The 18307-nt window shown below is 39.7% G+C and overlaps 2 protein-coding genes across 2 annotated transcripts in view; one reads left to right on the forward strand and one right to left on the reverse strand.

Annotated features, from left to right (window-relative positions):
- Positions 1 to 13252, forward strand: part of LOC311184321 (solute carrier family 5 member 4) — a gene marked incomplete at its 3' end in the record, with an annotated part of 36660 nt that extends 23408 nt beyond the window's left edge. Inside the window, exons 10-15 of the mRNA XM_084254212.1 lie at positions 1755 to 1862; positions 3531 to 3681; positions 5343 to 5511; positions 6484 to 6699; positions 7440 to 7539; positions 13038 to 13252. Coding sequence (XP_084110338.1) covers positions 1755 to 1862; positions 3531 to 3681; positions 5343 to 5511; positions 6484 to 6699; positions 7440 to 7539; positions 13038 to 13252 — 959 coding nt within the window. The remainder of the gene's footprint in view (positions 1 to 1754; positions 1863 to 3530; positions 3682 to 5342; positions 5512 to 6483; positions 6700 to 7439; positions 7540 to 13037) is intronic.
- Positions 13253 to 17824: 4572 nt separating this feature from the next.
- SLC5A1 (solute carrier family 5 member 1) overlaps positions 17825 to 18307 on the reverse strand; it is a gene marked incomplete at its 3' end in the record, with an annotated part of 57954 nt that continues 57471 nt past the window's right edge. The window contains exon 15 of the mRNA XM_084253922.1: positions 17825 to 18039. Within this exon, the coding sequence (XP_084110048.1) occupies positions 17825 to 18039 (215 nt within the window). The remainder of the gene's footprint in view (positions 18040 to 18307) is intronic.

An 18307-nucleotide genomic window follows, 5' to 3' on the forward strand; every position in this document is an offset into this window, starting at 1 on the left:
TTTTTTTTTTTTTTTAAAGATTTATTTATTTATTCATACAAGCACTGGGTACAGTCAGAAGCATGGGAGGGTGAGAGAATTCACCAGAGCCAGAGCAGGGAACAGAACAGGCAGACTGATGAAATACAGTGCTGAGGGGAGCAGCGGGCATGGCAGGAGAGGTCTGTCATGCCATGTGGGACCCTCGCCAGTGGCCAGGGATCCACCCGGAGCTGCAGAGGCTGCAGGTAGCTTCGCAGCCCAGCTCTCAAGCGCTGTGGCACCAGGGGAGGCCAAATTCAGGACATTTCTGAATGAGGTCTTTGAGATGCAAAAGGTCTTGGACCTTCAGAGAACTGTACCAAATCTCACTGTTTTGGAATTGGATTGTTTGGGGTACTTCAATTTCTGAGTCAGCTGAAAGGAACTACTACCATTGAAAATTAACATTCTTTCTTTATTATAAAGAATGGAGGAAATATAACTGAATATTTTTTGGCTAATGGGGGCCTCTGGTTTTTATTGTGGCAATCCATAGATAACATGAGCCACTTCATGTTTTCCCAACTTGGCATCAGATTATTTGGCTGAAATTCTGTTAAAATGAACATCAAGTGACCAACATCACTTCTTTTTTTTTTTTTTAAAGATTTATTTATTTTATGCATACAAGAACTGGGGTACAGGGCAGAGGTGTGGAGGGTAAGAGGATTCACCAGAGACAGAGTGGGGAGGAGAACAGGCAGACTGACTGAAATACACTGCTACAGGGAGCAGCGGGCGAGTCAGGAGAGGTCTGCTGTGCCATGTGGGTAGCTCCCTGGCCGGGGATCGAACTTGTGCTGCAGAGGCTGCGGAGAGCTTCATATGTTGTGCCTTAACCCCTTGCACCACCAGGGAGGCCCTTCAAGTGACCAACATCACTTCTTATTGCAACATTGCATTGTGGTTTATAGTTCTAAAGGATGTATAGATATCCAACAAGTAGAAAATGGCTAAAGAAATTATTGTATATCCTATTTATGGAAAATTGTACATAAGAGACTGAAGACTCTCAAGACTTGGGGGAAATGCTAAAAAGTTATTATGATAAATGTAAAAATATCATTGCCACAGTGATACAAAAGATGCATTTCTCTGTGGAAAGGATTAAAAAGAAACTTTAAAAACTAAAAAAAAATTGACATGCTAAGGTGTTAGTATTCTGAGTGATTTTTTAAAAATCAATTGTTGCTATATTGTTGTTATGATATTTTTAACCTCTCCCCCCCAGTCACCAAAGTATTGTGTAATTGCCCCAATGAAGTGAGATATCGTGTCACATGGGGCAGTCACCATGTGATCACTCTTCTCAGAAGTAGGTGAAAAACTGTGTTAAATGCAGCTGGACATTGGACTAACTTTCTGAGTGCTTTTGTTGTGGTTGTTTTATCTCTGGAAATCTGTGCTCCAGGGGAGACCTGGACTCTTACAGGTTTCCCGGGGTAGTATTAGCTCCCTCCATTTGCTCTAATGCTGCAGCTAGGCCACATCCCAAAGAGTAACCCTGCCTTAGGTCAATTAATGGGGAGCTACAGGTGTAAGGCACTTAGGACCTTATTTCCTGGGCAAAGAGGGACAAATCAATGGTCCAAAGTTCAAAGTGGAATCTCTAACTTCCAGGCAAATGTCTCTTCCTACCCATGACTTGTTAACTTGTCTCAATGCCCAGTGGTTATAGAGTTTACCTATTTGGGTCCAACTTACTGAAGTCACTTTTCTGAATCCCTCCTTAGATGAGATAGCCTGCGTTGTTCCTTCTGAATGTGTGAAACACTGTGGCACTGAAGTTGGCTGCACAAACTATGCCTACCCAATGCTGGTGATGAGACTGATGCCGAATGGTAAGAAATGTCCATGCTCAGCTCAATGGAAAGAGAATGATGGTGGAATGTTATTCATATTCATTATTCCTTATAAAAAAGGAAATCCTTATTTTTTTAAGGATGCTACAGTAGGTAAAATAAGTCAGACACAGAAAGACAAATACTGCATGATATCACTTATATGTGGAATCTAAATAAGTCAAACTCATAGAGGCAGAGAGTAAAACGATGGTTGCCAGGAGCTGGAGTGTTGGGGGAAAATGAGAGATAAGTTATAAGATGAATACATTCTGTAGACCTGATGTAGAACTATAGTCAATACTATTGTACTGTATAGTTGAAATTTGCTGAGAACAAGTCGCAAGTGTTCTCACCACAAAACAAGAAAATGTTAGCTACGTGAGATGAGGATATGATAATTAACTTGAAGGTGGGAATAATTTCACAGTGCATACATATATCAAGACATCATATTGTATACCTTATATACATACATATTTTATTTGTCAATCATACCTCAGTAAAGCTGGCGGGAAGTATTCATGCCAGAACTGCCTCCAAGGTCTAGTCATGAGGAAGGGTTATGATACAGTCCTTCATAATTCTTATTTCCATTCATTCAATTATATTCATCAGACATTTCTTGAGTACATCCCCTAAGTTACCAGCTCTCTTATGGACCTGGGGAATATAGAGATGAACCAGACATAATTTCTATTAGAATAATCCTCACTGCTTTGGATTCAAGACTTTCTTCCAGAGCAAATGAAGAACATTTCAGTAATCTATTTGTCAATAAAAGAGTTGTATAACCATCATCATAAACTCACTAGAGATTAACCATTTGTCTTACTTATTCTTTAGACCACTGATACCCAAATAATAGAATTTCATATACTTAACTAAAATTTGTTTATTGAATGTCTTCCACATGGCAGACACTGCTCTGGTGCTTGGCAAACATCTGTGAAGTAAGCACAAAATCCCCTATCCTTTAGAAGTCACCTTCTAGTTTCATGACTTAGCAAAGAAACCATATAAATGAAATAATTAATTACTAGACTGAGAAAAGGTGATCTGTGACGAACAGAAATAGAGGAGGTACTGGGGCTCAAGGGTAACTTTTGACTATCAAATGTTACCTATCACCACTGTAACCATTTTCCTCCTTTACCCACATTGTCAGGAGGAAGGGAGCATGACCACAAGTGATATCATCCACCCATCCCTTGCATACTTTGTCCTAGAAGGTTTAGGGGCTTTATTAATGACAGAGGGAACTGCAGAATGAACTTGCCACAGTATCTCAAAACTCTTGACTTTGCCCACCAGTCTTCTTAGGCAGTGCCACCTACAAGTCCTCTTTCTCTCCACTTCTCTAAGTCATCAGGAAGCCAAGAAATCCTCCCCAAAGATAAACAGTACAACACTGTTTCCTCTCCTCCCAATTTAAGTTCCAAAAAATCATCTCCAGGTTTACATTTAGAACTAAAATCCTATCCTGCTTTATTCTAAAATCACAAGGACATATACAGGAAATGCCACATGATGTGTGATGATAGGTACAAAAGTTAGTTTATATTCCAGATGACACTTATCTTTGAATGACCCTCAAGTTTGTCACGGTTCTCAGCAGGTCATGGCACCCAGTTGATAACCAATGCTTGCCCTTTCTTCTGGCCCCAGGACTTCGAGGTCTGATGATGTCGGTCATGTTGGCCTCTCTCATGAGCTCCCTGACCTCCATCTTCAACAGTGCCAGCACCCTCTTCACCATAGATCTCTACACCAAGGTGCGGAGGCAGGCATCCGAAAAAGAGCTCCTTATAGCTGGACGGTGAGGGAATCCTGGTTTCTGTCTAAAATTTCTCTTAAAAAGTGCAGGTATAGATATGAATGAGAGTCTGTCACCTTTGAATTAAGTGAAACTAGTCATAAGGTTCTAGACTGGTGGGAGGAAATTTAGAGGACATTTAATCCAACTTTATCTCTTTCCAGATACAAAACTTGGCACCATTACAATAAAATGAAATAGTTGTTTTTTTCGTTCTCTCTCATGTCTCCAAATGCCTCTAGTTTTCTCTTAGTTATTCCTCTCCTTATACTCTCTCCCAATTGTATTTTCATAAAATCTCATTAGTGTTTTTCATGGGATATAAAGTTCCCACCTGCTCTGATAAGTAAATGCATTGTTTCCAGAAGTTTCCATGTATATCATATGTAGTGATAGGTTAAACCTCTATACACTACTACAGAGGAATTTTTAATTTTAATTTTGGTATTTATAGTTTTGCTCTTCCATATATGCACATGTTCTACTCACCCTCCACATAATCCACCTGTACCAATACGCTATCTGGCTTCCTCCCCCACTCTCTCCTCCCTCCCTACTAGAGAGAATATATCAGCTGTATTCATCAAGGAAGCTCAAGAGAAACTGACCACCTGTTTAAGATTGTGTTTCGTTTATGACAGTAACCAGTTGCATTAATAAATTAAGCATTTGGCAGGGAATTTCCAAGAATCCCTTGGTCAAGATCTTGACACTGGATATATATTAAAGGAGAGGAATAACAATATGGCATCTGTGTTTCTGTGATGGAGAAAGTATTGAAGTGGAATTTAGGAGGCCCAAGATATAATAATCCACTAATAGATATGATAAACTAATGATCATTTATCTCAATGATAAACTAATGAATTCTTCTTCTTTCTTTTATTAAATGCCTACTATCTCCAAAACTACAAATATTAAAAAGATATATGTGAAAATACATATTTGTTTTCTGATTCATGGAATTGATGAGTTTATGGAGAAGATAATCAATTAATTAATATATCATGTATCAGATGACTAAAAGTGATAGAATGAAAACTAAACCAGGATAAGAGAATGGGGGATACTTAAGACAGGTATCCAAGAAATCCTCTCTGAGGAAGGGGCATTTCAGCAGAGCCTTGCGGGAGTGTGGGGGTGCACTCCATGGCTGTGTGGGGCAGGAACAGTAAGTACTGCATTCCTACAGCAGTCACATGTGTGGTGTGTTTGAGGACAAGAGGTGAGGCTTGTACATGAAGAGCAGTAGAAAAGTGAGGGGAAACAAGTTCAGACAGGTGACCAGAGGCAAGGGGATGCAAGGTCATTTGAGCAAAAACAAGACTGTGGATTTTATTTCATGTGAGATAGAAAACAAGTAAAGATAAGAGAGCAAGGGAGGTCCAGATTTGCTTTCCAGTGACGATAACAAGGAGAAAGGGTGTTAGTGATTGAATCCTGACTGTGTTCTAGGCATCATACTCAGACTAGTTGTAGACAATTTATTGACATTGTACTACAGATAACCATGATGCATGGCATGACTTCATGTAAGGCCCAGGAACTTGATTTTATTTGGAAAACCAATGAATGGCCTCAAGAATGATTCAAGAACTAAAGGAACAATAGAGGTACCATTTATACTTTTGTTTGATCTTTAAATCATTTTGTTTTCTTCCCAGGATATTTACCGTTATATTAATTGTCATCAGCATTCTGTGGGTCCCATTAGTAGAGGTATCTAATAATGGACAACTGATCCACTATGTAGAATCAATTTCTAGCTACCTTGGACCTCCAATTGCAGTTGTCTTCCTGCTTGCTATCTTCTGTAAAAGAGTCAATGAACAGGTGAGTTAAAATTGGGAAATATTTTCCCTCTGGAATGAGAAAAAAATTCTTTCACTGATAGCAAAAAGCATCTTTTCAACTCTACTTGTACCATTCTTCAGTTGCGGTCAAGCACAATTCTTGATTCTCACTAGTGTATGACCCTTTTAAATATTGTTGAATTCAGTTTGCTAAGATTTTGTTGAGGATTTTTACATCTATAAACACAAATTTTAATCAGGGGAGCAAGGGACACATGTTTCCACACCCACCAACTTCTCAGGAAAAAAAATGCTTTTAATTGTCAAAAACTTAACAAGGCTGGGGCCTCCCTGGTCATGCAAGGGGTTAAGTCTTAGTACTATAAAGCTATCTTCAGCCTCTGAAGCACGAGTTCGATCCTCGGCCAGGGAGGTGACCCACATGGCACAGCAGACCTCTCCTGTCTCGCCCCCTGCTCCCCTCAGTAGTGTGTTTCTGTCAATCTGCCTGTTCTGCTCCCTGTTCTGTTTCTGGTGAGTCCTCTCACCCCACCCCTGCACTTCTGGACTACACCCCAGCTCTTTATGCATAAATAAAATAAATCTTAAAAAAAACCTAACAAGGCTGTCAAAATCATCTAGTATCAATTCTGCAATTGTGTAACATAAGTCAGTTATGTTCATTCTACAAAATAAATCACAAGTTTAATATATATGTACATATATATGTGTGTGTGTATACATGTATATATAAAATCAAAAGCAAGGTAAATTTCAGCTTGGGTCAGGGTAGTAGCACTGTCCTAGAGTTGGAGAACCAACAATGCAATGATGTTTCAGAACCACAGAGAGCAACCATCCATTAATAAACACATAAATGTGCAACTTTTCCTTGTTTTGGTCAAGGTTTGTCATTCGTTTGTCCTTACTGGAGAAAGCAGGTAAGATGATAATTATGACTTAATTGAATGAACTTGTCATCATTTTTATTTTGTTCTTGTTTCTTTTGCAGGGAGCCTTCTGGGGTCTAATGATCGGACTTGTGATTGGCCTTATTCGTATGATTGCTGAATTTGCCTATGGAACAGGAAGTTGCTTAGCTGCCAGTAACTGTCCCAAGATCATCTGTGGAGTGCACTATCTGTACTTTGCTATCATTCTCTCTGCTATTTCTGCATTAGTTGTCCTGGGAATTTCCCTGTTAACAAAACCCATTCCTGATATACATGTAAGTACTGAGTAATAGATTTTTTTTAATTTTTTTAAAGACTTATTTATGCATGCAAGAGCTGGGGTGTAGGCCAGAGGTTTGGGGGGGGGGTGAACAGATTCACCAGAGACAGAGTGGGAGCAGAACAGGCAGATCAACTGAGATACACTGCTGAGGGGAGCAGCGGGCGAGACAGGAGAGGTCTGCTGCACCATGTGGGTCACCTCCTTGGCTGGAGATGGAACTCATGCTGCAGTGGCTGCCAAAAGCTGCATAGTGCTGAGACAAAACTCCTTGTGCCACCAGGGGGACCCATGAGTAATAGATTTGTACTCATTTTAAAATAAGGATTCTTTGCCTTCTAAAGCATTTGGTATACAAGTCCCAAGCAATGGCATCATAGTATCACAAGAGTTAGAAGGAACTTAAGATATTGTCATCCATTCATTCACCTGTCAAATTGCTCCTAATATGTACAAAGCACCAATGAATAAAGCAAAAGATTAGGAAATGGATTTCACCATTTAAAAAAAACAAAAACTTCACAATACCATTGGAAGGTAAAACCATAACTTTGCTATAGGATACCTGGTTGGCATATTTTCATGAATGAGTGTGGTAGAGACATTTTCTTGGTTACCTATACTCTCCCGTGCTGTTTCTTCCTCTCTTTTTTAACTATACAATAAACAAATGTACAATTCTATCATGTGCACATCTGCCTATCACTAATATTCTGGTCTGTGGTCTCTGGCTAGCTGTATCGCCTTTGCTGGGCTCTCCGGAACAGTACAGAAGAACGAATTGATTTAGATGCAGATGAGAAAAGACAGGAAGAAGATGATGATGGTGATGAAGGTAATATATACATTTGATTTTCATGTAGAACCTCTCTCCCTGAATTGGTTTTTAAAATACTACTAAACTCAATTTCTTAAAAATCAGACTTTAAAATCTTACCTTCCCAACAAATAACACAATTTGTTACATATGAAATCTACCCATTCGGCCTGTCCATCAATCTGGACTCGGCCTGATTGGACTCGGCCTACACTCGGCCTGTCCATCAATCTGTCTGTCCATCTAGCCACCACCCCTCTATGGATCTGTGTTCCAGTCCTGAGGTGAAAATTGGTATCAATCTCTTCTGCTCATTCTCACTTATTAAATGTTCAACACGTCAGTCTTGATTGGTTACAATTAAACATCAGTCCCCTCTTCTTCTCCAAACCTATTTCTTACCTTCTCTCCAGTACAACAGCCTCCATTCCAGCCAGGGTAGATTTCTTCCCTTTCCTCTCACATATATTAAACTCCCTAGAAAAGTTCTACCTGCTCTTCAAGGGAGAGGGAAAAAGCCTATTCTTCAAAACTAATTGGAATCTCATTTCCTGCATGAACATTTATTTCTTCAGCATCAGTCCCGATGGTTCTTTATTTACCTGATATTTTTAAAACCACTGAATTTTAGCACTTTTGTGTATGTTGTTCTGAATGGTGCACTGATTATTTGGTTTCAGTTGGAGTTGGGTTTGCTTTAGTTTTGTCAGTTCCTTTGTTCTGTTTCTCTATATTCCACACATGCATGAAATCATCTAATATTTGTCTTTCTCCTTTTGGTTTATTTCACTTAACATAATCCACTCCAGTTTCATCCATATTGTCACAAATGACAAGAGTACATCCTTTTTTTTTAAATAACTGAACAGTATTCCATCGATTATATACTGTATCTTCTTAATCTACTGCTCTGTCATTGGGCACTTATACATTATTTCTACAATTTAGCTATTGTCAATAGTGATGAATGAATATATCATAGGAGTGTATATATACCTTTGAATGAGTGATTTTGTAGTCTTCAGTATTACCCTTTTCTTTTTAACCTCATTACTTTCTGTTCTTACTTGTATACCCTTCCTTTTACAATATTTTGGTTTATTCTGTTTTTTTTCCTAACTTAAATTGAGGATTACTTCATTCAGATTTAAGGGGTTTCTATGTATAATATCATGTCATCTGCAAATAGTGACAGTTTTATTTCTTCCCTGCCTATTTAGATATCTTTTATTTCATTCTCTTGCCTAATTACTCTGACTAGGACTTCCAGCACTATGTTGATTACTTATGGTGAGAGTGAACATCCTTGTTTTGTTCCTCATGTTCATAGAAAAGCTTTTAGTTTTTCATGGTGTTAACTACAGATTTGTCATATAAGTCTTCCTTGTAATGTTTAAGTGTATTCCTTTTATACACACTTCATTGAGATCTTTTATTATAACTGGATACTGGAGCTTGTGATATGCTTTTTCTGCATTTATTGAGATGAACATATGATTTTTATCCTTATTTTTATTCACATGATATATTACATAGATTGATCTGTGTATCCTGGCCCATCCTTATATCCCTGGAACAAATCCCAGTTGTTCATGGTGTGTGATCCTTTTTATATATGTTTAATTCTGTTTTCTGATATTTTGTTGATGATTTTTATAGCTATGTTCATCAGATATTAGTTTCTAGCTTTTTTTTTTTTTTTTTGGTTTCTAGCTTTCTTATCTGCCTTTTTTCCTTTCTCCCTCCTTCTCTTTCTCCCTCCCTCCCTCCTTGTGAAATCTTTGTCTAGTTTTGGTATTAAGGTAGTGCTGGCCTCATAAATTAAGTTGGAGAGTGTTCTCTCCTTTTCAATTTTTGGAGGAGTTTGAGAACATTATGTATTATATCTTCTTTGAATACCAGGTAGAATTCACCAATGAAGCTGTCTATCCCAAACTTGTGTTTCTTGGGAGGTTTTTATTACTATTTTAATTTCCTTACTAATGACCAGTCTATTCAGATTTTTTTCTTCATGGTTCTAACAACATATGCATTTCTTCCAACTGTCCAGTCCGTTGGCATATAGATATTCCTAGTATCTTTTATACATCTTTATCTTTTTCTGTGTTATCCTTGTAATTTCTTCTCTCATTTCTGATTTGAGTTTTTTTCTCAGTGAGTCTAGCTAAAGGTTTGTCAATTTTGTTTATTTTCTCAAAGAACTAGTAATTGGTGTCATCACTCTTTAGTATTATCTTTTTGATCTCTATTTCATTGCTTTCCATTCAGGTTTTTATTTTCCTTTTCTTCTACTGACATTGGGCTTTGTTGATACTTTTCTAGTTTTTTTAGAGGTAATGTTGGATTGTTATTTGTGCTGTTTCTTGGTTCTTTGAGATACAACTGTGAAATAAAATTGTATTACTACCAATTTTTCTCTTAATACCACTTGCAATGCATCCCAAAGACTTTATTACATAGTATTTTTATTTTCATTTGTATCCATGGATTTTTTTAATTTCTACTTTAATTTTTTCATTGACCCAATAGTTCTTCAACAGCATGTTGCTTAACCCCCACATACTTGTGATTTTTTTTCAGCTTTCTGGAAGGCTCTTGCGTATGGTTGGTTTCTGTCTTGCAGGAGTGGATGGAGCTCTCAGTGGGGACCACCCACAGGCTCAGATAGCCTGTGGGGGAGTGTTCCAAATGGTGTTCACCAGCATTGGTATTAGCAAGGTTGCCAAGGTGCCTGCCAGTGACTCCAACCCAGGGATTGTCCCTGAAGCTTCCTGCCTCTCAGCAGATGCTATATCTTCACCTATGATTCATGCATTTTTCATGCATTTTTTTGTTACTGCTCTGGTTCTCAGGACAACTGAGTTTGTGCAAGCACCTTTTAAGAGAGGGTTCTCCATTCCCTATAAGGTTTTGATTTCCCTGGGCAAATTTCCTGCCGGAATTCAGTACTGGGGCTCCAGGCACATGTCTCTGGTGAGCTGGGTAACAGGGTTGGGGTACCCAATGTAGGACACAACCCTTCTCTTATTCCCCAAGGAAAAGTTCCACATCTTTGAGGTCCTTTCCTACCTTTGCTATAGAAGCTCTATTTACCTGGCTTTCAAGTTTTCTCTCCAGTAAATGATTTCATTGATAAAGTTGTAGATTTCTTTTGTCTGTAGGCAGAATTCAGGTTCTTTCTATGCTGCCGCTCTGGAACTAGAACTTTCCTCTCTTCTAACATGTATAATGAAACTACATATCCTTCAAGGTAATGCTTTTGCCTCATCTCATTTTTTAATTTATAGAATTTTCATGATTCTTTCTAAATAAATAGAAATTGTGTTTTTTCACAGACTTACATTAGAAGTGTTTTGTTTAGAAATATATGTGGGGGGCCTCCCTGGTGGCGCAGCAGGTTGAGCACAGCACTGTGAAGCTTTCTGCAGCCTCTGCAGCGCAGGTTCAATTCCCAGCCGGCCAGGGAGATACCCACATGGCACGGCAGGCCTCTCCTCTCTCACCCGCTGCTCCCCTCAGCAGCGTATTTCAGTAGATCCTCCTGTTCTGCTCCCTACTCTGTCTCTGGTGAATCCTCTCACCCTCCTGTGCCTCTGGCCTGTACCCCAGCTCTTGTATAAATAAATCTTTTTTAATAAGAGAGAAATATATGTGTATTATTACACAGTTTAGAAATATGTTCTAAATTTTCTTTATTTTTAGATTTATTTTCTTAGATCATTGATCTTTTTTGTACAGTATTTGATTTCTCCCCTCAGGTGTTGTCCCCATATTTCTCCCACCGCCATAGCACCCATGGGCCATCTCTTCTGTCCTTCCCTTCCCTGTTTTGACTCTTCCTCCCCTCCTCTGCTGTGTGTCTCAGATCTATGGTCAGCTTGCTATGTTTGGTTGTGCTATTTTCTTTTTTTTTTATTAAGTTTTTTATTTATTTTTATAGAGGCATGTTATTTATTTATTTGTTTATTTGTTTGTTTGTTCTGTTTATACATGCACTGGGTACAGTCAGAAGCGCGGGAGGGTGAGAGAATTCACCAGAGCCAGAGCGGGGAGCAGAGCAGGCAGAAGGACCGAAGTACACTGCTGAGGGGAGCAGCGGGCAGCAGGAGAGGTCTGCGCGCCATGTGGGACCCTCCTCTGGTGGCCGGGGAGCAGCTGGGGATCGAACAGGCGCCGCAGAGGCCGTGGGCAGCTTCACAACCCAGCGCTCAACCGCTGCGCCACCGGGGAGGCCCTGGTTGTGCTATTTTCTAATGCAGCAACAAATAGCCTTGTGTTCAGTACTTCCGTTTTTTTTTTTTTTTGTTTTGTTTTGTTTTTTTTTTTTTTTTTTTTTGTGGGACCCTCGCCGGTGGCCGGGGAACGAACCAGCACTGCAGAGGCTGCGGGCAGCCTCGCAGCCCAGCGCTCAACCGCTGCGCCACCAGGGGAGGTCCAGTACTTCTGTTGTTTTGCCAGTGTACTTTTGGGGGAGATTTTGAGAAGCTTGAGCTGGTGGTCGATGGGTGAATGCCTCTGCAATACTACTGTATTCTGCCAAAATTCTCTTCATGCTTCCTAGAAGCAATATGTAAGAGTAACTGCTTCTACACAGACCCATGAATATAGCATGAAACTGGAATTTCTGGGCCTCCCCGGTGGCACAGCCGTTGAGCGCTGGGTTGCGAAGCTGCCCGCGGCCTCTGCGGCGTCGGTTCGATCCCCGGCTGCTCCCCGGCCACCAGAGGAGGGTCCCACATGGCGCGCAGACCTCTCCTGCCGCCCGCTGCTCCCCTCAGCAGTGTACTTCGGTCCTTCTGCCTGCTCTGCTCCCCGCTCTGGCTCTGGTGAATTCTCTCACCCTCCCGCGCTTCTGACTGTACCCAGTGCCTGTATAAACAAAAACAAAAACAAACAAAACAAATAAATAAATAAAACATGCCTCTAAAAAAAAAAAAAAAGCTGGAATTCCTGTCAGGATAGATGACTATCTCAGGGTACTTTCAATTTAAATTTCTTTTTTTGCATTAAAAAAATAATTATTATATATATTTTACATCATTGTTCATTTTTGTACAATGTTTGCTTTCTTTTCTCAGTTGTAGTTCCCGGAATTTCCACCACCAATTCCACCACTCGTGCATCATCACCATAGAAATTTCTCTTTTTTTTTTTTTTTTTGAGTGAGCTTAAGGGCTGTCTGTCTTTGAACTCTTGATTCATCTCTTAAGTATGTTTTCATGGGCTGTTTATAGTTTGGTGTTCTTTATTTTTAGAAACCCATTACATATGAAGGATATTAAACTCTTTGGCATAAGATGCAAATGTTTTCTCCCAGTTTGTCACTGTCTTTGTTTATTGGGCTTTATACAAAAGTTTTCTACAAAAGTTTTCTATCTTTATATATTCAAGCTAATCTACATTTTCCTGGGGATGCCTCTAACACTGAAGTGTTGCAGCCATTCTTCAGTCATCTGTGCTGCACTGACAGGAGCTTCTTTCCCAGGTTTTATGAACATGTTTTATCTTTGTTTCAGGTGAGCCTGAGGAAACTCGTGGATGTCTGAGGAAGACATATGACTTATTCTGTGGTCTGCCAAAGAAAGCCCCCAAGCTGACTGAAGAGGAAAAAGAAGCCCAGAGAAAGAAGCTGACAGACACATCTGAGAAGCCCCTATGGAGGACTGTTGTGAACCTCAATGCCATCGTGCTCCTGGCAGTGGCAGTTTTCATCCACGCCTATTATGCCTGAACTCTGTCTGAGCCATTAGACTATTTATCAGGCAATTCAATATTTTTATTGATTTTTCATTTTTATAATTTCTTGTGCTGCAAAAGGGAGAAAAGCAGTTGGTGATTTTATTGAATGATATGGCTCTAGATCTCAGTTTTTGCTTTTCTTGTTCCTTTGGGTCAAGAAAGAAAGAGTTGGTCATTTAGAAGTCAGTGAGATGATTCTATGTGTGTAAACTAGGATTACCAGGTCTAAATACTTCTTTTTTTAGTAGCTCACCAAGCAGATTACTTTACCTTGTATATGCTTTCAGCAGCTTCCAGAGACTACCACTTAGAAGGAATGCCTTTCCCAATTCTGCCTCACATTGTGACCTCCTTTTGCCTTCAGTGACCTCAAAGACCTGGAAGATAGAAATATCTCTAATAGTTTAGGGAAGATGAGCTGGAAATGCCTGTGTAAATACTTTTATGAATTTGCTGGAAATCATTATCTTATGCTTTAATAAAGCCATCCCCCACTAACTGTTACAATAGCAAGCAATTGGATTTTTAAAAACATGTTATTAAGCTCCAATTTACATATCATAAAATGTACCTTTCAAAAGTGTATTACTCAGTATATTTTAGGATATTCAAAGATGTACTAAAATGATCACAATCTAATTTTAGATGTTAACATTAATTTATTGATTGACATTGTTAATTATATATATTTCTCTGTCTTTATTTCTGATTTCTTTTGACTTACTAAATAAAAACCATCTCTATGGTTATCTAGCCCTAAGACTACACATAGGTTTATTTTTTTTATATAACTTAGAATTATGTATTTATTTTTTGGGGGGTCTTTTTCATTTTTTGTTTTAACATTTATCATTTTTTAACATTTTTTAGATGATATTTGCTTCCCCCCACCCCCCTCAGATTGAGTCCCCATAGAATCTCCTTCCCCAAGTCACCCATGTTCCATCACCACAGTCCCCTGTGCTCCTCTCTCCAACCCTCTCACCCCACTCTCTCCTCCTCCCCTACAGAAGACTATACGTAGGTTTAAAAGACACCTTTGTATCTCTCTGAAGAACACAAAAACTTTATATTGAAGTGGTACACACATTCCTGTCTTCATGGCAGCACTATTTACAATAGCCAAGGTATGGAAATAACATAAGTGCCCAATGACAGATGAGTGGTTTAAAAAGATGTGTGTTATATGAGAAAGGGAATACTCAATTTAAAAAAAAAAAAGATGAAATTTTGCCATCCCTGACAACAAGGATGGAACTGGAAGGGATTATACTAAGCAAAAGAAGACCAACAAGAAAGACAAATAACAAATTATTTCACTCGTCTAGAATGTGAAGGGACAAAACTAAATCAAAACAAACCCCAGAAATCTGACTGCAAAACTGAAGCTATCTTGAATTACTGCTAAGACTATAAAAGTAAGCTGGGGTAGGGACGTGAGATGGAGTTCTGGGGCTGAGCAACACTCACCTGAATTCTTCAGAGCCTTTCAAACAGAGCTGGCCGGATGAAACTCACCTGCCAAATTCCAGTCACACAAACTCATTGAGGCAACTGACACCTTCATTTACTAAAGTCTGATTTAGAGATTAGCAGGGAAGGAGCTGTAAGAAACCTCTCTTCTCCAACTAAGCTCGTGTGTTTTTCTCCCAAGGTTTGCTTTTATGAAGCAGATAAGCTATAGAACATCTTTTAGGAGATGGTGACTTTAGCACTAGCAAAGAGTATATTCTAGTTGGATTTCAGAGGTAGAAATTTCTCTAAGTGGGCACCAATGCTTGGCTCAGCTACATAGACATAAGCCCAGGTAGGTCAAAGGCTCAGGACCATCTTAATGCTGCAGGGAAGAAAACTTGTCCTCTGATTTTGAGAGATTCCTTTTGAAATATCTTTCATTTATAAAGACATTTTTGGCCTGATGGGCATGATTTTTCAATTCTAAAAACTGACCATTAATAAGTAACCATTCTGTACCACAATACCACCTTCAATTTTATGTAAAGAATAACTCTTTCTTGTACCCTGAAATTATTTTAGCACACTTCATCACTTATTGGTCCTGGTTACCATGTGGCTGGTCTGTTCTAACAGGACATGATGCATCTAACAGGACTTAAGTGAGTAGAGTTACTCACCTCATATTTACTAGAAGTTTTGAGGTTGGAGTCATCTCCAAACTTTGGTGTATATATATTTTTTTTATTTTTTTTTAAATGAGGCATGTATTTTTATTTATTTGTTTGTTTGTTTGTTTGTTTGTACATGCACTGGGTACAGTCAGAAGTGCAGGAGGGTGAGAGAATTCACCAGAGCCAGAGCGGGGAGCAGAGCAGGCAGAAGGACCGAAGTACACTGCTGAGGGGAGCAGCGGGCGGCAGGAGAGGTCTGCGCACCATGTGGGACCCTCCTCCAGTGGCCGGGGAGCAGCCGGGGATCGAACTGGCGCCGCAGAGGTCGCGGGCAGCTTCGCAACCCAGCGCTCAACCGCTGCGCCACCGGGGAGGCCCGGTGTATATATTTTTTAATTGTTCAAGTTGCTAGGTTCTATTCTCAACTGTCCTGGCTCCTACTTCCTACTCCAGATCTTGTGCCAACTAAAGTTCACCCAGGTTTGATATTTGTTCAGAATCTCTAGAGAACAGAAAATCAGGATGTTATGGTTTCTTAACATTTTTATTTTATCAAAGTAACATTTCAATTTTCAAGACTAATTTCAGTTTAAAATAACATCTGTATGGTACCTTTCATGGAAGTATCTCCCACCCACTTTTCGAAGTAACATTGTCACAACCAGAGGAGGTGGGTTGATACTATAAGCACCAAGGTTCCCATTTTTTCAAAGAGAAAAATACACAGTTGAGACAAAATAATTTACCACAATATACAGTAAGTCATTGGCAGAGCCAGAAACAGAGCTTGGACAATCCAGATATGTTGCACCCACTCTATCCACCAGTTTTCAGTCCTCCCCTTTTGTCCTGTCAAAGCTCAAGAAAACCACAAACTCCCCCAAACTAAACACTCTGAGAAATGCTGGCCTTCTGAAATTCCCTGCTCTCCCCTCGTTTCCACCGAGCTGAAGGAGGCTCTGAGGGCACAAACAGCATTCTCTGTTCTCTGTTCTCCTTCCTTCCATAAGATCAAACCATTCCTTCACCTGCTGAATCATTTTAACACCCAGGAACCAATCTCAATTCCATGGGACCTTAGAACCCAGCTCTTTTCTCAGCTAGCCTGAAATCAGTTGATTCTAACATCATGACTTTTTCTTAACTTCAATGGGATTATAATATAATTGAGATTTCATAGGTGGAATGAGAGGAATCAAATTTAATCAACTAAATTTAAATTATTTTTAAAAATATTCACCTAGAAAACAGACACAACAAGAAATGCACTCCTCTCAGTTAAAATTATGGAGAGGTTCCACCGACCACTTACCCTAAGCATGATCACCTACTAAGACACCTAAAAAAAGGAGGGGCTGTGGTTCCATGAACTCACTGGGAGGAGGAATTGTCCCCATGTTTCAGGAGAGGGTGGCTGCTTTAAGAAGAGAGATGCCTCCCGAGAGGGGCATTTGCTCTACTGCATGACACAGAGCCAACTTCTAAGTCTGATGGTCAACATCCACACCATGGGGAAGAGCAGCCTCTGGAAAGCACACTCCAATTCTTTAAGATGCCAGATTGCCTACTCTGTGCAGCCACAATGAAAGGTTAGCCAAGGATCGGGCCTTCGTAAAGATAAAACAGTTGTTTATAAATGAACGCCCATGTAATTCATTAAATCCACAAATACTGTTGAATGTCTAAGACATCCCAGGCACAGTAAATGTCAAAATGAATAAAACCCCAAACTCTAGGCATCTACAAAGGACATTTATAAGACCAGAAAATCTTGACTCAAGATTATCTGCTTTCCATACTGATCTTAGGCTGATGCCTTGGTCCTTCCCAAGAAAGTACTGCTCTTCCCAAGTCTCTCCTTGAGCAAACACCCAGAACATCTCCAAGTGTGCACCAATGCTTGGCTCAGCTTGGCATTAAGCTCCCACCCTCAGCTTCAATGCATTCATCAGCTTCTCAGATTGATTTTATGAGTGTGGTAGGAAAAACCTGACAGGGATGCAATGAGACTTTTTTTCCTTTAAAAAATGATGATGAGGATGATGTCAGATAGAGCAAGAGACAGTAACCAGGGAGACCACAACTTTTGAAACAATATTCAAAGACCTCAGACAAAATTGACATGTTGAACCTGGCATCAGATGTCATGGAGATTCCATTTTCTCAGCCTGCCTTTTCTTAAACAAGGATGAATGAACTTTCCTTCTGCAGCTTTAGTATATACAGTTGATTATATCACACTGGCCTCAAATAAGTTAACAGCAAAATTAATATTCCTTTCTCCAGTTATCATGTAATTACACATGTACACATTTATCAACCAGGGCAAAATTTTCAACTAGTTGGTTTCCCTAGAACATCACAGAATGGGACTAAAGGGAGACAGAGTAAGGAGTCCAGCCCTTGAGAGCACAGCCTGCAGGGGAAGGCAGGGCTCAGGCAAAATATGCATGGCAGAAGACGGCCACAGCCAGCAGGATGATGCCATTGATGTTCACTATCGTTCGCCACAAAGGCTTCTCAGAGGTGTCTGTCATCTTCAACTTCATGGCTGCCTCCTCTTCTTTTGTCATCTTAGGCCCCTTCTGTTGGTCCAGGCCACAAAACATGTCATAGACCTTCCTGCAGCATCCTCTGTTCTCAGGAGCTTCTGCATTAGGGGAAAGGGATAAAAGAGTTGCTTGATACAGAAGTAGAAAGCACTACATAAGGTTTCCAGGGGAGATGCCACACATGGAACAGTTGCCATCCTGAGGACACTTCCCAATTTTCTTGTTTGCAGTAATGGAAATGGTACCAAGTGTTTGCATGAACTTAATTATTTTAAGATGATGTTAACAGATGGACCCTACATCCTTAAGATTATCTAGACTACATTTTATCTCTATCAGGCCCAATGCAAATGTATTTGGATTTAG

The sequence above is a fragment of the Talpa europaea genome (assembly GCF_964194135.1).
Source record: "Talpa europaea genome assembly, chromosome: 14".
Lineage (NCBI taxonomy): Eukaryota > Metazoa > Chordata > Mammalia > Eulipotyphla > Talpidae > Talpa > Talpa europaea.